We start from the raw sequence: 27,496 nt of genomic DNA, 5'->3' as shown, positions 1-27,496 counted from the left end.
ACTGATCAAACTGAGTGTCACATTGATGTGCCAACAAGGTTTTTTTATAAGAATACTGTGACATTTTGCAGAAGTAGACCGTTTTATCATTGTTTTCTTCTGAAAAGTGATGTGACACAAATGCCTTCTCATTGTTTATGATATTGCATTGCATTTAGCACTACACAAGACAAATGTGTGTTGCACAGCTGCCAATTGAAATCACAACACTTTCGATGTATCATAATACATCTGTGTCAATCTAGGCGAATTTCTGTCATAGTGCGTCTTCTGTTTGTTGCTCTAAAGGTCATACAGTGATTTAATGTCAGGCCTGAAGCGCTTTTATATTAAAAGCCAGACCATAGACAGCATGTCTTGCTCTTTGCTCTTTTCAAGTAAATGGCTTCTTTCAGAGCCATAGTGGGAGTTTAATTGCAGCGTATTTAAGATGTTAATATTACAGTAACTGCCAGCCCACACACATACCTCTGACTTGTTTTGATGCTTAACCAGTGCTTTCAAAAGCTAACACAATTATTTTCTGGGAACATTTCGATTACATTCCTGTTATAAAAAAAAATCTTTTCTGAATGTGTTTTTTTTTTAACTTTTTTTATGCAACTGTTTGTAAAGAACATAAAGGAAAATTCCATTCTATTATTATGGGAATGTTACTTTTAAATGTTGTTTGAATGCATTAAAAAATAAAGTATGTCAAAGGTTCCATGAATGATGTATAAATGTTTATGTGCTAAAAATTTTTAGAACATTATTAAAGGAGTAGTAAACCCAAAATTTTACATTTACTGAAAATGTACTCACCCTCAGAACTTCACTGAAACAAATTTGGAGAAATGTACAGTCGCATCGTATCACTTGATCAGTAATGAATCCTCTGCAGTGAATGGGTGCCGTCAGAATGAGAGTCCAAACAGCTGGTAAAACATAATAATCCACAAGTAATCCACAGCACTCCAGTCCATCAGTTAATGTCTTGTGAAACAAATCCATTAATATAAATCCATAAAATCATCTATCCATGATATTGCTTTCTCTAGTGGAAACTCATCTCGTCTGAATCAGGAGAGAAATCTGCACAGATTAAGAAGATTTGCTTGTGAAAGGACAACAGGAGATGAACATTTCCACTCAATGCAACGTTATTATGGATTATATAAACATTTAAAGGTAAAAAACGTAATAATGGATTTGTTTCTTACAAACACACAGCTTTTGCCTACACAACTTTAACTAATGGACCGGAGTGGTGTGGATTATTGTGATGTTTTTATCAGCTGTTTGGACTCTCATTCTGATGGTACCCATTCACTGCAGAGCATCTACTGGTGAGCAATGATGGAGTACTAAATTTCTCCAAATCCGATTAAGAAACAAACTCAGGGTGAGTACATTTTAAACAAATTTTCATTTTTGGGGGGAAAACTATTCCTTTAAATACCTGCTAACTTTGAACAAACAATCTATCAAACTTACTGGAACAATTTGTACATAACTTTGCATAACCATGCCAGAACATCAGCCAAAGTACTGAAAACATTCCCGGTTAGTTCACATCAGCTTAAAAAGAAGGTGACACGATGGCACACTTGTGACGCACAAGAGCTGCAATTATAACGGCTATGTTTCAAAAGAACCGTGGTCAGCCACAACATTGCAGCATCACAATAAAAACAAACAGACATCACGTTCAACATGAAGCAGGGTCATGGGCTATTTAACCACACTGATATATAATAAAACATTCTTTCATTCACAGTTGACTCAATTCTGTTTCTTATCTCTAAACGCAACTATAATGGTCAACAAGATAATAGACGTCTAGCCACATTTGCATTTCCCAAACATTTTGAATCCCATCAGGCACATTCCAGACAATATCGTATGCAGCACTTCACAATATTTTCCCAGACGAAGCGAAGACCTCAGAGCAAAACCTAGACAGTTCGCCTGTGTTTCTGGAAGCGATGAAACCGATCTGCTCTGCTAATGGACGTTATGACATCTCTCTGGTTTAAGGAAGCAGAAAGAGTAGATGGGATGTTGGACATGCTTTGTGTGTATGGGTCACTCGTTGTGAGACAAAAGTGGCCCTTTCATTTAGAGTCCAAACTCTAAATAACATATAAAGTGTGTTGTCCCGGCCCGTGTGGCTTTCAGAGAGCCGGATCTTAAGAGATGAGTCTTTCCTGAACGCGTTAATGTGACTTAATGGAAACGTTGGCTCCTTCAGGACTACTCTGTCCATTAGCTCTGACTGCCATCAGAACACAAGCCAAGCTGTCTGTTTCACTGCATGGCTCTGTTGATGTTATATCTGTTTGTGTTTACATTCACGTGTTTATCACCCAGAACAAGTGCACGTCTATAGCTGACCTGTTCACCGCAGTGGCTTGACACACACACAAACAGAAAGCCAGCGACTGAAGGATTATAGCTATTGATAGCTATTTAAAAACCAATGATAACTGTTTATATTTTACTCATTGCTCTGTTTTGAGAGGCTAGACTTTACTCCAGCTGCTCACAGAGACTGAACGTGTCAAATAACACAATACATAAATTCCATTCATTAACTTTCTCAATTAATAAACATTCTCTGAAAATTCAAAGTGTCCATTTTTAAATGTTGCTCCTTTGGAACGTTGGGAGAACTTTGCTTTTTAGAATTCTGCAAACACTGTTACTTTATGTTCGGAATTTTAAAGACTCTTTTTTTTTTTTTTTTAAGAGAACCATAAATACAAGTAACGTTTTTGTGCTAATGCTTACTAATGAACGTTATTGAAGACCAGACAACACAGACTCAATGTTCGGTAAACGATTATTCATAACTTTGAGGAAAGCTTTGTCAGAACATTCCGAGAACATTTTTGGAAAGGATTGGCCTTTTCTAAAAACCAGTGAACACTTTAGAGACTGTTTTGGATTTTATAGCACTTAAACAGATTGATTGTCTCCCTCAACCACTTACAGCCATCACTAGAGTTTACCTTTCTGTTCCAAATGCCATTACATATTCTGCTTAATGTGCTTTTTGTTCAATCAAAAATATTTGCACTGCTTTAATGGGTATTTCTCATAAAGGTTATGTGAAAACGCCCATTTGAATGTCATATAATTGTTTAATAATCACACGATTGGGAAAATTGTAACTGGAATCTTGCATGGATCCATTTTATCATAAACAAAAGCAGAAAAGATAACAAATAAATGCAAACCTCTATTACCTATTGACTTCACCTCACAAATAAAGCATTTTCAGCATTAAGAATATGTTTTTGTATTTTAGATGTGAACTAAATGAAGTGATCTTACTGTGTCTATCTGTGTGTGTTATTTAGAAAAGTTCAACTGGGGTCAGATTTTGATTATTGCGGAAGACTTCCCTCTAGAGGACGATAAAAGCATTTAATTGTAATTAGTTCATGCAACTTTTACATATAATTTACTTTAATTCAAACATTATTATTATTATTATTATTAAACTTCAGGGAGCATATGGTTTTGGATATAACCAATATTTATAGTTTAATAATTGAATGTAATATTCAATTATTCATTTGTATTTAAATATTATTATTATTATTCACTTTCAGGGAACATGTTGTTTTCTATTTCACAAATAAATAATATGTTTAATTATTTAATGTAATGGAATTATTTATTTCAATGGCCTTTTTACCATCATCATCGGGAAGTTTATTGTTTTCTTTATATAAGAAATAAAACAGATTTCATTCTAGTTTTTAAATCTAATTTAATATGTGGCTCATTAATTATTATGACAAGTAAATACAAATTTATATAAAATAGAAATATTTTAGAAACATGAAATTAATTAAAAGGTTGTACACTAAGTAAGTTAAAATGTATTTTAATTTATTAGTAATTCGTTAAATGAATAACTTGCACTGCATCCCCCACAGGAAACTGCTTCTGAATGTTTTCCCAAAAAAAAAAAAAAAAAAAAAGATAATAAATCTAACTAGAGAAAAAGGTCAGCTGAGGCAGTCCCTGAAATTTCCTGATGGACCCCAGCTATCACTCACAAGAGGCACGTGGACAAGATTTAATCAATTAAAATTATTTTCCAAAACCCCAAATGCTTAATTTTATATATTTTAAACCAAATCTGTTATAGAAAAAGCTAAACGTGCATCGCTGAAACAATACAGGCAGGCGTGTAGGTGTCCGTTGACTTCGCCTGACTGAAATCCCCACCGCGGCTCCTGACAGCTCGAGAGATCTCCGTCGGTCATTCATTCCGTGTTTTCTCGGTTTCTCTCCGCAGGAGTCTACAGCACCGGCTGCAGTATGTTCGAGGAGGCCAGTGAGGTGTTGGAGAACATGCTGAAGTGGTCGCTGCCGCTGAGTTTGGTGCTGTTTCTGGTGCTGCTGCGGGCGGAAGCGGCGCATGAGTTCAGCGTGTACCGCATGCAGCAGTACGACCTGCAGGGACAGACCTACGGTGAGACACTCGCTACACCTCACAACATCCCATAATGCTGTATTAGTTTGACTTGAGAACGTCTGTCTACTGATCTGCTGTTACAGCTTCTTCTTATTAATTTCTGAACGCTACTCCTCCGAGAGCTTTCAAGCTAACGTTACAACCCCCGAACTCCGATCAGCTCAGACCTCCAGACTTTCTGACTCATTGTTTATCATGAAACTAAGGATTTTAAATGATCTAAAAATCATAAAAGTCCCATAGACTTACATTGACGGAATGTTGAGATGAGCCAAGACTATTCGAACTCCCAACTGTCAAAATTCAAACTCCAACTGTCAAAATTTAAACATAAACTCCCAGAATGCCTTGAGACTCTATCTATCTATCTATCTATCTATCTATCTATCTATCTATCTATCTATCTATCTATCTATCTATCTATCTATCTATCTATCGTTCTATCGTTCTATCTGTTGTTCTATCTATCTATTGTTTTAGCTATCGTTCTATTTGTCCGTTTATCTATCTGTCTGTCTATCTATCTATCTGTCAAAGTCAGGTCATCCTGTTGCTCCTGGAATATAAATCCAGGTGTTTTTAACAACCAACGGCTGTGCAGGATTGTGGCATCTTCGAATTTTCATTGATTATTATATGGTGAATGACGTCAAGTTGATCATTAAAGGGTACATAATTCATAATCTCATGTTAATCTTGAGTTCCTATAGAGTAGTACTGCATCCTTCATGTATCCAAAAAGTCTTTAGTTTTATCATATTTATAAAAGAAAAATACAGCTTTGCGATTCTCTCCGGAAAAAGCAGAGCTCGAGGCGTGCGGTAGGCGGAATTATAATACTGAGGTTTCGTGTTGTTTACATTAACATATATTCACTTATGTGCTGATTTCCAACAAAAGATAGAAATCTAATAAAGTTGTACTTACATGAATGAGGTCTTTTATCACAAGGACGGCTCCATGTTTTAATAGCAAACGATGTGCAAATCCAGCGTCGACCTGGACCTTGTTTATAAAACGTTCGTCACACTGACCAGAACACACAAACGCACTTGATACACTCCGTTGCTGCCCCGGAAAAACAAACTACATCCACTGTTCATGTAACGCTGGTTTCTTGGGGAAGCTGAACACGGTAAACTTTCCCTCATATCCAAAAATTAACTTATTTGGAGGCATTCTCGAACAAATCCTACGCAACGCTGCCGACAATTTTGAAGTGTGCTGATGTGCGCGGTCTCGCTCTCCTCCGGTCAATGTGTGCTTTTCTGGGTGAAATGCTTATGTAAGGAGTTCCACTCTTGTCTACGTCATTAGATCCACGATCGAAAAAAAAAACAGCCGAAACTTGTACCAACCCGGAAGTAAGATTTCCGGCACAGAAATTTTCAGTCATTCTTCGAAATAATTTTTTAAAACTTTGGCCATGTTTAGCATGAGAATCCATCTCTTTAACCCTGTGAACAACTCTGAATACACGAAACACCATTGTACCCCCCCATTTAAAGATGGTGGACACGTCTGCATGCTTGGCACAATTGAATGGGGCATCTACCTATACAGTACATAAATATGTTAGAAACATGCTAGCAACATGCTAATTATGTGAGAAACTATTTTTTAAAGATACAGTTTTTTTATATACATTAAGGTACTTTTTAATTTACTTTTTGAGTTTAGCTTTTATTTATAAATAATGTCATTCATTATTTTTATTTTAGTCCGATATTTAATTTTCATATTGTCTGTAATATGCATCCCATGCACTAATAATCCAAGTTTATTCACAGGTTCCCGTAACGCCATTTTAAACACGGAGGCTCGTACGGTGGAGGCCGAGGTGCTCAGCCGTCGATGTGTGATGATGCGACTCGCCGATTTCTCTTACGAGAAATATCAGAAAGCCCTGCAACAGTCAGCGGGGGCCGTGGTCATCATACTGCCCCAGAACATGTCCACTATGCCGCAGGACATAGTGCAGGTAACGCTGGGGTCTGCTAGAGTCTGATGGGGCCGTCCCGCTCGCTGGAGGCTGATTGTGGTGTGTTTCGCTCCTGTAGCAGTTCATGGAGCTGGAGCCGGAGCTGCTGGCCACAGAGACCATCGTGCCCGTGTACTTCGCTCTGGAGGACGAGGAGCTGCTGTCCATCTACACACAGACACAGATCTCCTCTTCCTCACAGGGGTCTTCATCAGCTGCTGAAGGTACTTCACACTGAGCCCAGAAAATATGATATATAAAATTTGTCATGCATACTAATTAGTATATTTTTTATTATAAATTATGTAATATTTATATAGTATATATTTTTACAAAGTATATAAAATGATAAATTCCAATAAAGCATATATACATGTACAAAAATATATTTGAGTAATATATATTGCTTAATAATATGCACATATGTTTTGTTTTTAATAATACTTTATACATGATCATTAAAAATATTGTTTATAAATACATTTTGTGTGGGTATGTTTTTTAATAATATTTCCATATTAATGTGGTATATTATTTGTGAACTTTATTTTTATTTAAATTACAATTTCTTTTAATAATGTATTTTTAAGTATTATATTATTATTATATTATGCATTATATTATGCAGTATATGTATTAGATATACATATTATAATCAAGCATATGCACACAAATATACCATAAATATATTGTATAAATATATATTAAAATATGTATTATATTAAAGTGCACGTATACAAAATTTTTACAGTATTTTATACATGTTATATAACATATATAACTACATATATATATATATATATATATATATATATATATATATATATATATATATATGTAGTTATATAGTTATATAGTTTTTAGCATACATTTATATCTTAATAGTACGCTGAAGTATATTAAAGATGACTCGTATTTTTTTGACCAGTGCTGCTGCACACAGCGACAGCTAACGGTTTTCAGATGGTGACCAGTGGAGCTCAGAGTAAAGCTGTCAGTGATTGGGCCATTACTAGCCTAGAGGTGAGTAAAACTGACTCCCGAACATTAACCCAGCACCTCTCAGCAAATACTGACCCTCGTGTCATTTAAAAACCTGTGTGACTTTCTTTTGTCGTGTGGACCGAAAGTAAAGATGTTTTGAAGAACGTTCACGCAGATCTCATAAAGTGAAAGTCAATTGTGAATAGAAGCTGTCAAACTCTAAAAAGGGTCTTAACCGTAATTCATCCACTTTTGTGTTGAATCCTCAGCAGTTTTAGGTTCAGAGGACATTAATAACACTAATCTGCAGGGATGTAACGATTAACCGTGAGCTGGTTGAAAATTGATTAAAATATGTGACGATTCAAATTGGTTGAGATGCTCAACAAATTGCAATTCAATTAAGGGTAGAAGTTTTTATGAATATATGTCTGAGGGGAACTTACTGTCTTAAGAAAAGTTTAAATGGTATATTTTTCTTTTAATCTTGCCTCTGTATAGTGCATATTAAAGTTTGTATGTGCAGTGCTGCTTTGTTTACAGCGATAACCAAGGAAACGCATTAAGCTCCACCTGCTGCAGTGTTCGTAAGTGCTTTGTTTACAGCGGTAACCAAGGAAACGCTTTAAGCTCCACCTGCTGCAGTGTTCGTAAGTGCTTTGTTTACAGCGGTAACCAAGGAAACGCTTTAAGCTCCACCTGCTGCAGTGTTCGTAAGTGCTATGTTTACATCGGTAACCAAGGAAACGATTTAAGCTCCACCTGCCGCAGTGTTCGTAAGTGTTTTGTTTACAGCGGTAACCAAGGAAACGCTTTAAGCTCCACCTGCATCAGAGTTCGTAAGTGTTTTGTTTACATCGGTAACCATGGAAACGATTTAAGCTCCACCTGCCGCAGTGTTCGTAAGTGCTTTGTTTACAGCGGTAACCAAGGAAACGCTTTAAGCTCCACCTGCCGCAGTGTTCATAAGTGCTTTGTTTACAGCGGTAACCAGGCATATGAAGATATATGAAGATATTTATTTTATTTGTGTTACTTATTTATTTGATTTGGGCCTTTTTTTATTTCAATTTATTTTTGTTATTATATTTACATTTTGTTATTTAGTTGATGCTTTTATCCAAAAGGTAAAATGGACAATGGAAGCAATCAAAACCAACAAAAGAATAATAATAATATTCAAGTGGTATATTATTATATTATTATAGTGTTATATTTCCAATTTCACTAAGAAATGTAAAGCATTTTGTCCAAGCGATAATAAAAGGATCCTGTGTCAATTCATTTAAATTTTAATTAGTCTTTAATCTTATTTTGTAAAAAGAAAAATCATTAATCGAATCATAAAATCAAAATCGTGAATTGAATCGAATTGTGAGTTGAGTGAATCGTAACATCCCTACTAATCTGAGAAGTCAGTTCAGTCGAACGTCAGGTTTATAAACCCTCCAGCTGCACAGAAATGTCATTTAAGATTAGCTTCTCGATAACTAGTTGCCCTTTTTTACTCCTGATATAATCTCTCAATCTTGTTCTCAGGGTCGTCTCACAGGTGCGGGAGAAGATCTGCCCACTATTGTCCTGGTGGCTCACTACGACTCTTTTGGAGTTGCTCCGGTAAGGACATCATGTCGTTTTAATTCTTCATACTTCTTTTTGAGTTGTTTGTTGTTATATTCAGAGTGTGGTTTTTTCTTTCAGTGGCTGTCGTATGGCGCGGACTCAAACGGGAGCGGCGTCGCTATACTTTTGGAGCTCGCAAGACTGTTTTCTAGACTCTATTCCTACAAACGCTCGCATGCAGGGTAGCTAATGATTTATGTAGTTATTTTGATACCGTTTTCTATCTACGTGCTTTACGAAAAAAATGTCTTTAGCAGATACAACCTGCTGTTTTTCTTGTCGGGAGGCGGGAAGTTTAACTACCAAGGCACTAAACGCTGGCTGGAAGACAACCTGGATCACACAGGTACCTCACGACCAAAGCTGTGCTTAATGGGTTAAACATTTTACTCGCATTTGCGACTAAAATTAGATGTTTATGATCGTTCAAAACAAATATAGTTAATATGAAGTGCAATTTCATAAGAAGAGTCTGTTTATTTCAGCCTTGTTTGTAATTAAAAGTCTTGTATAATGCATGTATTTTATCTTCTGGTTATCTTTTGGTATTTTGGGTAAACTGTGTTTATTATGACCAGCTGAAAATAGTAATGCATGCACATTTCAAAATAAGAGTCCTGGTGTATTTTGGGCTAATTACAAATCTAGTTTTATTAAATTATTTACAGTAGCAAATTTACAAAATATCTTCATGTAACAAAATCTTTAAACCAATGTCCTAATGAGTTTTGGCATGAAAGTAAAATCTATAATATTGACACATACAATGTATTTTTGACTATTGCTACAAATGTATTGAAGATAAATCTCAATATTTTGTAACCGAACAAATTAAATAATTTCATTTGTAAATGTCACCACAGTTTTGATACGTTTTTATTGCAACCGTAAATTTTAATTTACAAAAGTCCAATTTTACAAAATTAACCTTAATAGCATTATATAGTACTACTACTACTACTACTGTTAATAATAAATATGATATTAAGTAGTCAATTCAAAGCTGTTTTAAAAAAATATATAAAAATTCTTAATTTAAAAAATCTGTACGGATTGACCTCCCCCTTGTCTTTCAGATTCCAGTCTGCTTCAGGACAACGTGGCGTTTGTTTTGTGTCTAGACACTCTGGGTAACAGCGACAACCTTTACCTGCACGTGTCCAAGCCTCCGAAAGAGGGAAGCCCACAACACATCCTGCTCAAAGAGCTAGAGACTGTAAGATTCTCCGCTCCTCGTTTAGAAATAAACACAGCATTTACTTCACGCCTTCAGTCGGTCATCGTTGTGTCCTGCCATTAGGTTGTGGCCCATCAGCACCCGGAGCTGAAGTTCTCAATGGTCCACAAGAAGATCAACCTGGCTGATGACACTTTGGCGTGGGAGCACGAGCGTTTCGGCATCCGCCGCCTGCCCGCCTTCACCCTGTCCCACCTGGAGAGCCACCGCAGCCCGGCGCGTCACTCCATCATGGACAAGCGGTCAGTGTCGTCCTCTCTGGAGGGGGCGGGAGAGGCCACCGCTGGGTGGGTGATGATTGGTGCTCTCTCTCTCCCCTCATGACTAGTTCCCTCCCCTCGCTGCCCATTGGTTAATTCGGTTTGATGATGTCATCTCGCTCTTGATTCCGTTTCCCGCAGGCCTCATGTGGATCTGACGAAGCTCAGTCGCAACACTAAAGTCATCGCAGAAACACTAGCGAGAGTCATATACAACCTGACGGAGAAGGTAATGTTGCGTTATCTTCGTTTGTGTTCGTCTCTTCACAAATGTTGATGTGTGTGCGAAATAATTTGATGAACATATTAAATGTAAGACCACTTTTGTGATCTTTTTGATCTAATGCTGCACGAAAAAAAATCTACTTGCAATTTACTGTTTTATATATATATATATATATATATATATATATATATATGTGTGTGTGTGTGTGTGTGTGTGTGTGTTTTAGAATATTATATATAAGCTATATATATTGATTTATTGTATTTCTACAGGTTTGCTTTTACTAGTACATCGTTAAAATAATTAAAAACGTTTAATTTGCAAGTAGCTGAAGTTATTTAGTTATTTTAACTAAGTTATAAGTGTATATAATATTAAACAGAATTTTAAAAAATTACTATAGTGATATTGGACTATAAAATAAGAACGTTTTTAAGAAAAATGATGATAGTTTACTTTTACAGTACAAATTGTTAAACTGTGTCATTCTTCACTCTTGAAACAGTTTTTGTGATTTGTTATTGTGATTATAATTGCTTAAACTGCACCATGTTTATTCCTTTATTATTGTTACGAAATAAAAATATTAAACAAAATAATACATTTTATTATTGTAATATTTGGCTGTGAAATAGAGAAAATAATTACTAAATAAAAATATATAAAAAAATTTAATATTTGACTAAACTAAAAAGAAAAATAATTTCTAATTTAAAAAAATAAATATAATATTTGACTGTTAACAAATAATTACTAAAAATATTAAACAAAATAAGAAATATTGTAATAAAAATAAATAAAAATATTAAATTAAGAAATATTGTTGTAATATTTGACTGTAAAATAAAGAGAAAATAATTACGAAATAAAAAATATTAAACAAAATAAGAAATCTTTATTGTAATATTTGGCTAAAATAAGAGAAAATAATTACTAAAGAAAATATGAAACAAAATAAGAAATATTGTTATTGTAATATTTGACTTAAAAAGAAAAAAATAACTACTAAATAAAAAAATATGAAGCAAAATGTTTATTGTAATATTTGACTGTAAAATAAAAAATTATTACTGAATAAAAAATTTTAAGCAAAATAAGAAATGTGTATTGTAATATTTGACTGTAAAATAAATAAATAATTACTAAATAAAAATGAACAAAATATATATATTTTATTTTGTATATATATATTTTACAACACAAACTGTAAAAAAAAACTAAAACACACATCACATATATTTATTTAATTATGAATTTAAATTTGAAAATCACACTAAACCATATCACAATTTTATCTTTATAACCTTAAATCATGCAGCTCTACCACTGAGCGCCACAAAGTGTGTGTTTTAATGATGTGGTCGTTGTCTTCTGTCACGCAGGGAGTCAGCGGAGACCTGGAGATCTTCACTGAACAGATGGTGAGTGTAATCAAAAACCCCATGTTCAGCACATTGGAGTTGCATTGAACAGCCCTCACTCACAGTATTTAAAGCAGCATTATGTGCACGCGTCCTCTCGTTCGTCTCTGTGAAGCTGACGTCTTGTCTCTGGTTGGATGTTGTTGTTTTTTCCCATCAGCAGGTGCAGGAGGATCAGCTGGCGTCACTGCTGGACTGGCTGACCGCTCAACCGCGAGCCGCACAGCTGCTGGACAAAGACAGCAGCATCGTCCACACGCTGGAGTATTACCTGAACCACTACCTGAAGGACGTCAAGAGACATCTGGTCAGAGCCGATAAGAGGTGAATTCAGATCCGCACGGCCGCCTGATCCCATGCTGAGTGGAAATGAATATTCAGAGCTTAAACGATGTGTTTTGTGTTTGACAGGGACCCTGAGTTTGTCTTTTATGATCAACTCAAGCAGACCATGAATGCTTATAGGTGAGGTATCCACTGAAGTTTAAATCTTGTTAAGGTTTGCTTTGTCAATCCAGGATTGTTTTAGATGTTTTGTGATGAAACCCAGGTTAGTGATGAATTTTAACCTGGGTTTCAAGGTTGCACGCACTACATGTTCGTATTTTGATGTCAATGATTATACAAGTGTGATTAACCCAGGGTTGGTTGAATAATTATGTTGTATTTGAAATGATCCAGGGTTAAACCGGCGATCTTCGACCTGCTGCTAGCCTTCTGCATCGCTTCTTATCTCGGAGTGCTGTATCTAGCCATCCAGGTACCACAAATATTCAGACGCATTTAGAGCTGCTGCTTTATTGATAAAAAAACATTTTCACACTTTGCATGCAATATATATATTTGTCTAGTTACATTTCATCACCCCAAAATCAAAAGCTAAAATTTTATATTTATTTTTGCAATCTTCTGTTTATGTCAATATTATTATTATATTTTATTTGAATATTATAGGAATGTTATATTAATAAGATTGAAAAATATGCATATATATATATATATATATATATATATATATATATATATATATATATATATATATATATAATACGTATATATATTTTAAAAAAAATCAGTTAAGTTACATTTATAGTTTAAAATATTTATATTTTATTATTAAACATTTTATGTTTATATTATAAATATATAATTTAATTATATATTTTTTGTTTCAGTTAACCATTGTCTTATTTCCAGGAAAAAAAAAAAAAAATATATATATATATATATATATATATATAATTTTTTTGTTTGTTTTTTTTTTTTTTTTTTTTTTTTGTTAACCCTGAACTTTTTTTAAAACTATGTCATTACCATTTTACAAAACAGTAAAACAAATCTTGTTTTCCTGCAGAATTTTGGACTTCTGTACAGTTTCCTGCGTAGAGTCACGTCTCCTCGGGTCAAACAGCATTAACCCCCAGCCATCTCTTCACACACACGCAATACGAAGGGCCCCTGGGGGCCACAGCGGAGCCAAGAGTGTGTTTACTTTCTTCATTTCACCAGTTTGTTTGATTGCTTTAGTTTTCTGAAGAATGAATGTTGATTTCCCTGTCAAGAGTTTGATCCACTACACCGCTAGCCTTTCAAGTCTTCCTCGTCTCAGCGTTGCCTCAAGTCCCACGACCTTAAAAATACATTAAGTAATTGTTCAAATGGAGTAGATTTCAATTGGAATCACAAACAAATCAGTTCCCATCATGAAGTGTGCACTCTTGCATCAATTACGATTGCACTTCTAAGCAGCGTTTCCTGAAAGCCTTTCCTCGTGTGATTATTCTTCACTGGCAGCTACTACAAAGTGGGCCAAAACCGTTGCAGGTTGAGAAGTCTGTTGATGCTCCTCAATCTTCGTCACGCGCTCACACGAGTCTCAACTCTCACTGCTGATTCTCTTCTGAGAGAGTATTATATATAAATATATATATCAATTATGTGATGTTTGGAAACCTGGCATTTCTTGTTTTGCATATTCTTTTATCCTAAGGTTTGACTAATATTATAATTCCAGTGATTTTCAAGACATTTTATAACTCCCATTTCTTCTTTCCTAATTCCACGTGTGGGTTTTGACAGCAGTTGTTTACTTCTGCTTTCGTAAAGGAAGCAGTGTGGCACAAATTTGCTGTTTTGGAAGCACTGATTTCTTTTTTCTTTTCTTTTTTCTCCCAAACTCGAATAAACTTTGCAAATCAGAGGTACATAATCTTGATTCTTAAGGACGAAGAAAAATAAATGAATAAATAAAGGTTTTTGTTGAATTAAGAACATATTGCACTTGTTTACTTTGAACAGTTTTTATTAAATGGAAAAACATGACAACACAGTTGGGTTCAATTCACTAATTCAACTGGAATTATTAAAATCTGTTCCATTATGAATGAGATAATACTTGTTACTCGTAGCAGTCAATGGTCAAAAGAAAAATGTTGAAACAAATCTAATAACTTTATTTTTTTCCATGTTAGAATTAATCTGTATAAATCCCCCCTAGTTGCTACTATTGCTAAAATGCATTTACAGGAAAAACAGTAGTAAGAAATTACAGTGCAATTTTAAATAAATAACATTTTACAACGCAAAATACCCCACTTCAAATTAAAGTTGCTTTTCATAACACTCAAGGGGTTTGTTATTTATATTTGGCACTTTCCACATTTTGATTATATTCTTAAATGCGATCCAATTATTATGAATAATAAACAATACAGAACATAAGAAAAAAAAGTATTTATATAAATGGAGTGTAAGGTGGGGTTTAACAGTTATTGCTAGATGATAATCCAAATTATGACTCCAAATAAATGCTGGGGAAAAATGAGGGTCAACATTTAACATCGTTCTTCAGTGATTTGACATGACGGGTAAAAATAATAAAAGACTAGAAAATGACTCCACTCCTTTGCCAGTACCATTATAAACGGCTGCTTTATAAACAATGGACGTGTACAGAGAAAACACAGCAGCAGCGGTATTAATTGCGTTAAATAATATTTCACCCAAAAACAAAATCATTAGCGGCTAGCTCTCAGCGCAAGCTAGCGTCATGAACGGAAGACGTGACCACAACGCGACGCAAAAACCTTATCAGCATTTGTGCGCGAAGATTACGAGCTTCACCCACAACTGGACTTTTGATACAGTAGGCAAATCAACTATTCAAGTATTGCGATAGTTTTGGAGTAATTAATACGTCACGACAGATATCAGTTCCATTTGGTCTTTTATCGTAAGATTAGTTTAATACAACATATTCTCAGATATCATGCGTTCCTGAATACAACATCTGCATAAATACTTTGATTAATTTGAGTATAGGCAGCAAAAAAAACTGACTGAATAATAATCATTCACTATCAATTATAAGTTCTAGCTCTATATTTTTGTAAAATAAACACGAATATAGCGTCTGGAAGATGTTAGCCAATCCGAAGCTAGTTTAGATCGCGCCATTACAATAACGGTTGCTAGCGGGGAAAAAAAAACAATAATATTCTACGGAAGGAATGCAAGCAGTATTATTGTAATCCAAACATTGAAAGAGATTTCCCTGTACATTCAAACATGGTAATACTGTACAAACATGATTTTGATTGATGCATGTCAGGCTGATTTGTAGTTGTAACCAAGTTAGTTGAATAACTTCAAATTTGTAGTTCTAAACAAGACAGCTGATGTACTAAAAGAGGTTCTCAGATGGTTTTGAGGTACTGATCAACAGGATACTGATTTTTTATTATATTATGTATTTTACAGTATTGTGTATTGTACTTTTTTGTTGTTTAAATTCCTTAAAATTGAAAAGTGTTAATATTACCATGGACTTCTAAAGCCCACACTGTGAAAGTGATGGATTAACATGAAGTTGTGCCAAAATACTGATGAGTGATTGGACGCACATCTTCTCCTTTGATGCAAACAACAAAAGGTATGGTAAGAATTTGTTTTGTTTCACTCCCCTAACTATGTGTGATTACATAGTTAATTGCATTTTATAATTTGCATCTAACATTATACCCATTTAAATGTTCCTTTTCCTGTTTTTCAGATCAGACTGTTGATCTGAGAACCACTCCACTAGTACTCACTACAACAAGTTATGTATAACTATTTTAACTCTTTCACTCCTGGAATGAAAATAGATACAGCAGAATGACAAAAACAGTGCTCTAAATAAAAAAATAATAAAAAAAACTAGTCGACGACCACAAAACCTGGTTTTCATGGTTTCCGCTGTTCTCCAAAATGCATGGGTTTGTTTCTCACGGGTAGAGATATAAGCCGTAAGTTCCTAATTATCAGTGAAAGGTCACTCATTTAACTAAACAAGAACAAAAAAATAATGAAATACACAAGAGAGATAACAATCACAGTGCTATGATTACAGTTAAAAAAAACAATAGAGATAAAACACAAATGATGGTCGATATTGTTTCTTCTTATAACTGTCCAAGCACCTTGGCGTTCTAGGGTTACAATCAAACAAGGTCATATAAGTACCTTGCAGTCATCATTAGGTGCCTGCAGGTGGCAGCCCCTAGACATTATAGATGTTTCTTCTTTGTGATCCCGTTCTGCACGTGTTTCCTAAGAGGAAGGAAGAGACGTAAAAAGCACAATGTCAGGCTAGGAGTTTGTGATTGCAGGATGCATGTGGCATGGTTGGATATCACTTCACTTCAAGGTCTGAGAGATAAGGATAGGACTAATGCCGTGAGGCTAGTCACATAGACACGAGACGGCACTTTCATCTAATCTGCACGTCTCATAGATCAGGTCGAAATGGACCATCACACTCAGTGATCTCTGACTGTGTTGTTGCCCTAAAGCCAAAGCTATTTCTGCCCAACTCTGAAACTCTTAAAGGAGTCCAGATTAAGTGGAAATCAAGTATGTAATATAGCTTTGTTTTATATACTTATAAACATGCATTTTCAAAGAAAATGAACATTATCCTGCCTTCATAACAGTAGGGATTTATTAATTTAATAAAGCAGACTTGACTTGATTAGGCAAAAACATTTTGGTTCAATCAAGGTAGTTGAATCTACAGCTCTCAGTTCTGCCTGAATTGCAAGTTGACCACACGACTTCCTCTTCGTTACATGCACATGCTGTAAACCTGTGCTAACCACAGACTGCTGCATTTCTTTGCTTACCCTTCAGTAGACATCTGATCATTAGTGTCTTTTTTATCCTTTAGGTCCTGATCCTCGTACTCCCGGACGTCATTTACCTCCTTCATCTGGCCCGTCAGGACCTTCACCACGAACAGTACAATGAACTGCAAAAAGAAACAAAAAATGTCTGACATTGACAGAGAGATTTCCTAGAAATAGCACATGAGAAATGCAACTTGAACATCTCTGACTACTTGAACATTGCCAGATTAGTGTGCAAGGTTCATGTTGTAAGTGTAAAGCAAGACACTTTGGATAAAGAATGCTGGATATCTAGCCAACGTGATCTGATACTACTGATTTCAGGACAGTAGGATTACACATCCGGGGGCCTAATTGACTTGATCACAGCTCACAGTGGATTCAATGCAAAACTCAAGCCAGCAATCTTCGGGTTATTACCCTGAGCTACACTACTGCTGTTGTGTTCTTTAACTACCCATTCTTACCAGGAACCAGTAGATATTCATGAGGAGCAGGGCAAACAGGAGTGTGTTGAAGAAGAAATAGAAAGGGATTTCGGGAACCGACTGGATGCTGGTGACGCAGGAAGCCCATAGAACTTTGAGGGGGAACCAGTACAAACGGAACCAAAACCTGCAAACATAAGAACAAGTTAGCTCACATGAGAAGGCAGCTGCAGCAATAACAACAACAACAAAAATCCATTACAAAGTAGTTGTTACATGTACAAGGGATATTGTAGAGCAGGGGTGGGAAATTCTGGCCTTTGAGAGCCAGTGTCCTGCAGAGTTCCCCTCAAGCCCTAATCAAACACATCTGCCTGTAATGTCTAACCCTAAACCTGGGGTACCCAATCCTGCTTCTACAGATCTACCCAACTCCAGAGCAGAGGTCCAGAAATTATTAAGTTTTATATGTATAAGTTTTGTCAGATGAAAGTGGTGGATTGAGCAAATCCATAGGACAAATAAAGGATCTGTGCCTAATTCCACAAATCACTTTTAGGCTACCATAACATTTAAATGCTGTGTTACTATATGCATCCGTTAGAAAACTTCTGGTTTCTTGAACAAAAGCTAACCTCACCATGTGATGCTAAAACTAATGGCCCCCATGTTGGACAGGACATCATTGATGAGGTACTCTTTCCCTCCCCGGGTCTTGAAGTAAACGTTGAGTTTGGTGAACTCCAACTGAACATCATTGATGTCATGAAGAAAGAGGACGATAATGCCAATGTTGTGGTATCTGAGGATGATATGAAAAATGATGAGTGGTTTATTAACTGTTTTTTAGTGGCATATATTTTAAATTGATTATCTGGAATTTTTGGAAATTGTTTATTTATTGTTTTAACTGGAACTTCAAACCCCCATTTCCACAGGCTGTTGCATCACTGCTTGAACATAGTCTAAATTTGCCTTACCTGAAGGCATAGGAGAATGTGATCAGGGCCAGAGTGATAAAGTGATGCACCACCATCACAAGGGAGTCCTTCCTCCAGGCGTCCATGTAGATGGTGGCATATATGGAGTGGCCATAGAAGCTACCCTGGATTAGGTAAGCTATTGTAATATCAGTGGGAACCGACATCCCACTCTTCCAGTCTAAACCAAGAAAGAGAGAACAAACAAGTGAAAATGAGTTCTCCAATGGCGCTTTTTCACTGCATGATACGGCACGGTATGGTTTACTTTTGGGGGGGTTTCCATTGGGTACAGTACCTGGTACTTTTTGTTTGTACCACCTCGGTTGAGATTCCAAGTGAAACGTACCATTACCAAAACGTGACATGTAAACTCTAAATGATTCTAAAACGATTCTCTCACTCAATCTATGATCAGCGTGAGAGAATCGTCACTACCTGTGCCAATGAACTTGCGACGCAAACACAACAGAACCACTAGATTTAAATCAGCACAGCCAGCTAAGTATTGAACGAAACTGTTTAGAGCGAGCGCACCTTTTTTAATAACTAAAACATGGCTGTTTCTTTGTCTGTTGAGGAAGTACAGACGTTCTTCTTGTTGACTGCAGAGGAGCGGATCCAGTTAGAAATTGATGGGACGAGGCAGAATGAACAAGTTTATCACGAGTTGCAGCAGTAGAGTGGCGGAACTATAACGACATGTGAATAATCCCACCCTCTCTAAAGCCATACTAAACTCCAGTGGAAACGCAAACCAAGCTGAGTCGAGATTTGCTGTGCCGTACCGAGCCGAGTAGTACCACACAGTGGAAAAGTGCCATAAGTGAACTCCACAACCATAAAAAGAACAATACTAGATGGTAATGACCTTGACTTCCAAAAGTTGAACACTGGCCTCATAAAACAGACGGTTTATCCAGCGACAACAATCATCTTTGCCAATGTGTCAAACTTGCAAATAAGCCATGACATGATACAGCAACAACCAATGGGAGCGTAAATAGTGATCAGTGGCCAGAGTAAATGGGGCTCTATTGTGTTGATAAGGAGTGTTAACAGATAATAGCAACTTGAGACCTTTAATGTTTATTCATCAGATCTTAAGTCATTAAACATTTAACATTTTCCTCATGTTGTGTAACTCCCTTGTAAACATGGACTTTCAATGATAACTTAGTACATTTCAGTTGATATTAAGTATATTTATACCTTTTAAAAGTTAGAATGCGATATGTTTACTAAACCACTCAATTAACTGTAAGAAATCAAGGGTTGAGTTTTACAGGCTTGACAGGGTTTAATAAAACTATTACTTACAAAAACAGGACATGCGTTAGGTATGAGGCTTACCGTAAAACACAGATGGGGGGTTTTGAAAGAAGGAATAGCTAGTGAAAAACAAAAGGTAAGTGCTGTATGACCACGACATTGTGTAGAAGACCAGCTTCCACGCACTCTCCGGCATCTTCGAGACATCTTTTGGTTGGATACAACACCATTGTGCAAAAGGCTGTAAAAAACAAGAGAAAAGAATGAAATAACAGTGCTAGCATTTGAATAGCAAGTGTTCATTCGTCAACAAAGAAGAAATCGCAACCAAATTGCAGAGGACAAATAATTGCTGCATTTCCACTGAAATTACCGGGAACTTTTCCCCCCAGAAACTTTTCCCCCAGACCTGTTGCTTTCTGCGTTTCCACCGCGGTCTAAAGTGCCTGATAAAATAAGTCAGCTCGCCTTGGCTACTGCAATTTTCCTCACTGTATATTTACAATAAAACAAAATAGGATATCAAATACCACTGCCTCCTTTCATTTTCATTTGAACATAATAATATCCAAACTTTATTTAGTTCCTGGTTCCTGCAGTGGAAACACCCAGAGTACCAGCCCAAAGTCCCTAGTTCATGGGTAAAGTTCCTGCGGTGGAAACGTGGCTAATGTAACACAATGCTACCAGGTAATGTTACCATGCTGTACATAGTAACTTTGACTCATGTATTTAATTTGCCTGAAAGTGAATGCTAACATTTAATTTGTACTGTATATCTCCCCTGGTGGTACAATGTTAGTGTGATGTCATAGAACCAAAACAGTGCAAAATCAGTTGCCAAATGTTTATCAAGTTGAAAAATGTTAAATACACCATACATTTTTTTCTATAAATTCACATGAAACAAAACAAGAAATAGTAAAGCATCTTTGTGATTTTCCAAAGTAGGATGAGCTATAAAAAGACCACTATGATTAGCTCACGACATTGGATGACTCGTGACATTGGATGACTCACATATCCCACTGACAGTAACAGCCTCAAGCTAAAGTAGTACCTTTGCTAAACTTGGGTATTTTGTTCATGTTTTTTTTGTGTACCGACATGCCTCCACCTTATCTCTCCCGTGACAGACTATCCTCCATGCGACTTGTCCCGGTAACCGAAGATGCGATTGAAAGCATGTCTTAATCATTTATCTATTCATGATCACCACCTTTACTTGCCGTTACCTGATCTGCACTCTCCCTAGTGCTCAAGACAATCAAAGAAAGTAGGCATATATTGTATGTTGGCATTGTGTGACCACACTCCTGAGGATTTAGGTCTCATGGTTGCCTCTGATTGGCCAAAAGGCAATGTGGCGCACACTGCAGGATTCTGCACTCCGCCTCCACCCGCTGGGGTTATTTATAGAGGCCAGCTGTCACCAAAATCCCCCACCCCCCTTCGTCTATCACTGCCTCTTGCTGAGGGCCGAGGTTCAGTCGGCTGATGATGGTGGCTGAGGCATGGCGGATGACTGCAGCTTATAGTTGTAATAGACAGCACAATCTTTTCTCAGCAAAGCAGCCTGATATTGCTCTGTGGTCTTTTGGCCACTAATTAGTCAAAGATGAGTTCAGGCCAATCCCAAAAAAGCCAACCACAAATGAGATCTCTTTAATATTCCATTTGCTTGCTCTAGAAGTTCAATGAAGACTTTCGGGGCTTCTCAGATTGGCTGTTTTCTTCTGGTAAAATGCTCAAGAGAGATTTGGATTTCTCTGGATTTGCCAAGAAAAAGTATGATCTTCAATATGATTCAGTATGACTATTTTATTGATTATTTTATCTATGCTATACGGTTGCATAGATGTGTTCTTTTACTCCGTCAGCTGTTTCATTTGTGTCTCTTGTCTTTTCGCTTTAGGAATCATTGAAGAAAACTTAATGAATAACAAATGTGTTCCCCAAAAGTTTCTTGAGCTTTGTAAAACCACCTTCTGAGCAGAAGAAATTGCCTCTTGGAAAGCGGTCTTGTTACGGAAGACATTGCAACCCATAGTAGGCCGCCGACAACTACTCGCTCTCCCAGCACATGAATGGCAAGCAGAAGCGAGGGTTGAACTGAACCAAACCGGAATCTGGTGACTGAATGTGACTAAAACACATTTTGTTTTGGGGTCTTTTACAAGTGGTGACCTATTGGCTAAACCTGCAGTTTCTATAGCAACTGTTTGAGGATAGCAGGTGGTTTTGTATAATACATAAAAGACAAATGACAACAAACAAAAGGAAAAGAAAAAGCCCATCTCGCACATATGTAATTACTGTCATTATTAACTCATCCTCATGCCTTTCTTAACCAATACTTTTACTTTAAAGTTTATTTGAATCTTCATGCAACTTGTATGGATCACTTTTGTGAAACGTGGCCACTTGTATGAAAGACAAGAATGAATATTCTTCTACTAATATGCTCCATAAAGGTTAAAAATGACATAAAGATGAGTAAATCATGATGATTTTCATTTTTGAGTGTAAAGAGACACTTAATTGCATTACGAGAGTACCAAAACATTAACGGATCGGATTGGAAAGAGATCCGGTCAATAAAACCCTGGGACAGATGGCGCCACAGAGCCTCATCTTATACTCAATTGCCCCTTTAAACACCCTCCTCTTTTCTTTCTTTTGGGGTTGAGTTATATTTACTTAAGCGTTGATTGTTCTTAGAATTACTCGTTTATTTTCTGTCATCATTTCGGGTAAAAATTATGCATCTGATCAAGAGATCAGAGTACACTTAACAGTGCGGCACAAAGGGGAAGGAAGAATGTAGAAAGTTTTAGATCCCTATTGATAATGGCATGCAATTTTCTCTCTGAGCACCAAACATTGTAAATACATCAATACAAGCATTTGGAACGGCACAGTTCATCAGGTCTCTGAGAGGGCGTAAATTAATGAGTGTTTAATCGCCTTTCAGGGATGCAACTTTCTGAAGATTTTAGAAAAGTCTTCTATCAGCACTAGCTGCTAACTGTTTCTGCTTTGTCATTATCCACACTATCCACACTAGTACTATTTTGTGTTGATTTCAAAATCTAGAAGTTGTCCTCTCAGTAGACATGCACATAATCGATTACTTGAAAATGTATTGACAATATTTTAACAGGTAATTAAATTAAAGGTAAGTGCACCTGCTGCTGTCATAATTATGTTTGTGCAACACGTGTTAAGAATGTAAATCGCTCAAACCCGTCTGTAACATTAATATCTGAATAGCTGATGATCTCTGTCTGTACGAACTGCTGTTAAAACACAGAACCCAAAGGTTAGTGCCTGCAGAATTCACAGCGTGACATGATATTTCTTTGGCAGCTCTTCAGACAGCTGATGTTGTTTGCGAGAACACGATATTGTGTATTTTGATTTTAGTGGAGTGATTACTGAAAATATCCTCTGGTCCAGTGACTAGTGATCATGGCAGTGTCAAAACAGCATGCGTTCGGTCTCCCGGCACACAGTCAACACCTTGATTTTTCACAGACACAGATCACAGTTCTGGCCAGATGGCCTTGTGCTAGTCATCCGTCCAGTCTGAGAACATGAAAGTGCAAGGGAACTTAACTTAAAAAATGAATGGGCCTCATTAGCACTAAGAGCTCATGCCATAAATTGTTTATTAGGCAACATGGAGATTCGTTTAAAAAGCAGGCAGAAAGCTCATGTTGCGTACGGCACGCATGTGCTTGTGAGTGCAGGACATAGTCCACAAAAACACTCTAAATACTGCAGACGGTGTCAGAAATTATCTCCCAAGACGATCTTGTGGCCAAAGTACAACTGCAGTACTGAGTTCAGACAGCCAAAAAAAAGGGCTTAATATGACTTTGCATTATATTTTATGACTTCTGAAATCATATGATAGCTGAGAGTAACGAACAGACCCATAGTTAAGTCATTAATCACTGAAAACCTAGGCCCATTTCATGAATCACTCAAATCTTTTCACTTAATCAGTTCATCCAGTTACTTCAGGTTCAACTCAGTGACTCAGTAATTCCAGCGGTTGAAAGTTCCCGGTCTAAAAACCAGCATATGCCGGTTAGCTATGTTTTGAAGCATGGCAGCTGGTTAAAGCTGGTCCAGAACAGGAGCTAGTTGTGTATGTTCAAACATACCTAACCAGCATATGCTGATTTTCCAAAAGGGTTCACTGTAGGGGAAGATTATCAGCAAGTAATCTGTTACTTATTTAAACCTAATCTTTTGTTTCTTTTTGCAATAAAAAAACACAGGTTCTATTTGGGTGAACTATTCCTTAAAGAAGCCAGTACCAGTACACCAGAATCCCATCTGGTTCCTACTGATTCATGTATTTTGTTTTTGCATGCGGTTAACAAGCAATGGTTTTATCATATGGTTGTGTTGTTTAGAAGGGGACACCCTCTTTCATGGAGAGGGATATTATTAGCAAAGAAGCTAAAGTTATTCGGGCCTGATACACTGATATGTGACTAACGGCCTGTAAGGGACGAATGCTTGAGCCACGCCTGTTTGTAAAAACAAACTGCAGTGCTGCAACTCTTTGCAATGACCTCACTGTCTTTTACTCAAGGGTTACAAACCAGACAGGGTCCTGACACGTCACATATTTCATACATCACGCCAGCTGCCCCATGCCATCTGTCAGGGTTTCTCAATGCATTGAGAGAATAAGAGGGAATAAACCGCAGACTAGTGCACCCATGAATGCAGCGCACCAATGAATCATGGCAGTTTTGATCCCGGTAAATGCAGCACATGCATGTGGTGAGCCAAGCAAGCATAATAAACGCACATGAAAAGCATGTTTCCGCCCCACACGTTTCAAGACAGGAAGTGAAACTGACATTTGCATATGTCAGCTAGGCCTAAAATAAGCATGAAATGAAAAAGATGGGGATTTCACAGTCCCAGACATGAGGCAATTTGGTAAAATTCACGTCTAGGGAACTTCATAGTAATATCACCTGTTTGCACAGCTATCTTTGTATGTAAAAGATGAAATGCAATGTAAAAAACTATGTAAAGTAACTCTTGTGCAGATGGAAACTTTGCACGGTGAGTTTCAAACTAATTTCACTGGCCTGTGAACGGCAAACAAAACCTCTGACGACTTTCAGGTTCAACAGAGGATAAACTACATCACAAACTCATTTTGCATTCACAGTTGAAGTAATGAGTGTCTGCATCAAGTGTCAAAACTTCTGCTATACTGCTGCCCAGAAACAACAAGAGTAAAAACTAAACTTTCGAGTCTAAATGAGTGGTTTGCTTGTACACCAAGTATGGGTTATTATTAGCCTACTAATGATACGTGACATAGAAAACACCACTAGAAACACACATTCGAACATCTAGATGCACAAATGACCTTTAATATACAAATGGTTATGCAACGTCCAATGTTTTGAAACGCTACAAATATTCACTGAGGGCGCCAGTGATGCTTTCGAGACCTAGTGTCTGATGCTCACACATTCACAGGCTTCTCTAATGAACCTTTCTAATGAGGTTTTTCAATAGCCGATACCGAAATTTGAATTGTTTAAATAAAACGAACACTTATTGTACCAAATATAACTGATACCAATCGGTCACTGGTTGCATTTGGATTGATAGCGACTTCTGCAGTATATTCACCTCAAAGACGTACATGGTCAGTCTCCTGCGCACTTTCGTCCACATGACCGCGCACATGAGGAACATGAAGATCTCCATCCATGATATGTATGCATGATCCAGCAAGGTTCTTCTGGACAGCTCCAGGCCGCAGTCTTTACAGTCTTTAAAGGCACTGAACATGACTGAATAAGCTCTGATGATGAACTCCATATAGCTAGGCATGCTCTCCATTTCCATGCCTTTGCTGGAGGAACCATCATCAATTGGATTGGTGTCCATTATATTAAAAAATACTGCAATATTTGCTATAATGACAAGCCACTAAGTGGGAGAGATTCTTTTATATAATATCCTGCATATAGGCCTATGCCATGTCAGCCATTGGGGTTTAAATGGATTTAGTGTGCCACCATCATCTGCTTAAATAGCCTACAACAGTAAACCTTCTCTATATATAATATTCACTATAACTCCTCCCTTACAGTATGGTTACAAAACCGCACGATATATGATTCAGCATCCTATATTAGTGTATTATAAATTCGAGATGATGGCTTACAATTTAAGGATTCTGAGCAATCCTGAAACAAAAGGTTCATAAAAACGGTAACCAGCCTCGTTATAGTCCGCGCATGGGATGTGTGTCCAATTCATGTGCCAAAATAGCGCGTCCTCTTCTTTTCGTTATTCTGTATATATAGCATCTCCTCTGGGTTTCATCTCATGTCGAGAGGTTTAAAGGAGAAATCATCCCACGGTATGTCCATATGTGGGTCGAATATAGAAAACAGGTAGAAATAAAAATCGCCAAATGAATAGACTCAAATAAACCTGCGCACAAAATCGCTCCGCATGTAGCCTAATGCATATGGTATGTTCACAAACGCACAACGAAAAAAAAAACAAACAAAAAAACACAAATGTCTATGAATATGTGTCTAAAATTGATCTAAAGTCTCCCGTGAGAAGCGACAGACGCGCCGCGCTGTGAAGAAGTTGAGGTTAGTGAGCATAAAAAGCAGATGATGTCCTTGTGCTCGTGTCAACCGGATCTTTTGAACGATTCAGTTGAGTCGATTCGCAATGCGCTTATGATTCACTTGCCTGCAGCCATCGCGAGAGATATGTTTTTGATATAGAAATAATAATAGCATTTGGAACAAAAATATGCTGCATGTACATATAAAGGAAGAAACATTTTAGTTTATACAAAAATATCAATTCCACGCATGGAATGGTTACATTTCACTAAATGTTTATATCTTTATCTTCAGAAAACAAATTATAAAAACTGTCGTTGCAAGTTGCAACAAATCGTTCGAACCAACCGATTCGCTAAAATGACTCGGATTCCTAACTCAAGCGGCGGCCCGTTATCTTCAGGACAGATTACACACACACACACACACACACAGACAGAGAGAGAGAGAGAGAGAGAGAGAGAGAGCGAGAGACGAGAGAGAGAGAGAGAGAGAGACAGAGAGCAGGAACTGGTTTAAAGTGACAGTAGCACAATTAATAAAAGTCTCAGAAAAGGGAAGGAAATTCAAAGGTTTTGTTTATTATGGCTAACAGGGATTCAGAACTTCCGTTTTATTCATGTAGATTAGTACATTTCGTGTTAACTTACAAAGATAATGCTTAATGTTTTTTTTTAAATGCACTCTCTGTAATGAATATATAAACACATTAGTGTAGATTGTTTAAACCACTGCATTAGATAGACGAATCAACAATATTCACATGAAGACGGTTAGTCTTGTACTATATTGCTGGAGGCATATTTT

The 27,496-nt window shown here is 36.7% G+C and overlaps 2 protein-coding genes across 5 annotated transcripts; one reads left to right on the top strand and one right to left on the bottom strand.

Annotated features, from left to right (window-relative positions):
• The first annotated feature begins 4,120 nt into the window (after window positions 1–4,120).
• On the top strand, window positions 4,121–14,474 carry LOC113100969 (nicalin-1-like). Of its 4 annotated transcripts, none has more exons than XM_026265460.1 (15): window positions 4,121–4,471; window positions 6,265–6,455; window positions 6,535–6,679; window positions 7,384–7,478; window positions 8,979–9,056; window positions 9,141–9,244; window positions 9,320–9,408; window positions 10,139–10,278; window positions 10,363–10,586; window positions 10,701–10,788; window positions 12,168–12,206; window positions 12,367–12,530; window positions 12,618–12,671; window positions 12,888–12,966; window positions 13,561–14,474. In XM_026265460.1, the coding sequence occupies exons 1-15, from the start codon at window positions 4,318–4,320 to the stop codon at window positions 13,621–13,623; spliced, it is 1,707 nt and encodes a 568-aa protein (XP_026121245.1). In that variant the 5' UTR covers window positions 4,121–4,317; the 3' UTR covers window positions 13,624–14,474. The 4 variants fall into 4 exon arrangements, with proteins under 4 accessions (XP_026121245.1, XP_026121244.1, XP_026121247.1 ...); XM_026265459.1 differs by having other exon boundaries at window positions 9,317–9,408; XM_026265462.1 differs by having other exon boundaries at window positions 4,124–4,471; window positions 10,363–10,541.
• Window positions 14,475–14,490: 16 nt separating this feature from the next.
• On the bottom strand, window positions 14,491–26,772 carry LOC113100970 (ceramide synthase 1-like). Its single transcript, XM_026265463.1, has 7 exons — window positions 25,728–26,772; window positions 20,133–20,292; window positions 18,780–18,960; window positions 18,440–18,601; window positions 17,839–17,986; window positions 17,369–17,493; window positions 14,491–16,796 (listed from the first exon to the last, which is right to left on the bottom strand). Exons 1-7 carry the CDS (start codon window positions 25,986–25,988, stop codon window positions 16,754–16,756), a joined length of 1,080 nt encoding a protein of 359 aa, XP_026121248.1. The 5' UTR covers window positions 25,989–26,772; the 3' UTR covers window positions 14,491–16,753.
• Window positions 26,773–27,496: the final 724 nt, after the last annotated feature.

The sequence above is a fragment of the Carassius auratus genome, unplaced genomic scaffold, assembly GCF_003368295.1.
Source record: "Carassius auratus strain Wakin unplaced genomic scaffold, ASM336829v1 scaf_tig00217432, whole genome shotgun sequence".
Lineage (NCBI taxonomy): Eukaryota > Metazoa > Chordata > Actinopteri > Cypriniformes > Cyprinidae > Carassius > Carassius auratus.
Note: the sequence above shows the minus strand (reverse complement) of the source record. Positions and strands in the feature narration are given on the sequence as shown.

Bases quoted from the DNA above. Each gene is read 5' to 3' on its own strand.
- LOC113100969 (XM_026265459.1), top strand. From the start codon at position 4,318: ATGTTCGAGGAGGCCAGTGAGGTGTTGGAGAACATGCTGAAGTGGTCG. The intron at 6,680-7,383 runs GTACTTCACACT...TTTTTTGACCAG, and splicing joins GTCTTCATCAGCTGCTGAAG to TGCTGCTGCACACAGCGACA. The intron at 12,672-12,887 runs GTGAGGTATCCA...GAAATGATCCAG, and splicing joins CAGACCATGAATGCTTATAG to GGTTAAACCGGCGATCTTCG.
- LOC113100970 (XM_026265463.1), bottom strand. From the start codon at position 25,988: ATGGACACCAATCCAATTGATGATGGTTCCTCCAGCAAAGGCATGGAA. The intron at 20,293-25,727 runs GTGAATATACTG...TGTTTTTTACAG, and splicing joins TGACCATGTACGTCTTTGAG to CCTTTTGCACAATGGTGTTG. The intron at 17,494-17,838 runs GTAAGAATGGGT...TTCTTTTTGCAG, and splicing joins TGAATATCTACTGGTTCCTG to TTCATTGTACTGTTCGTGGT.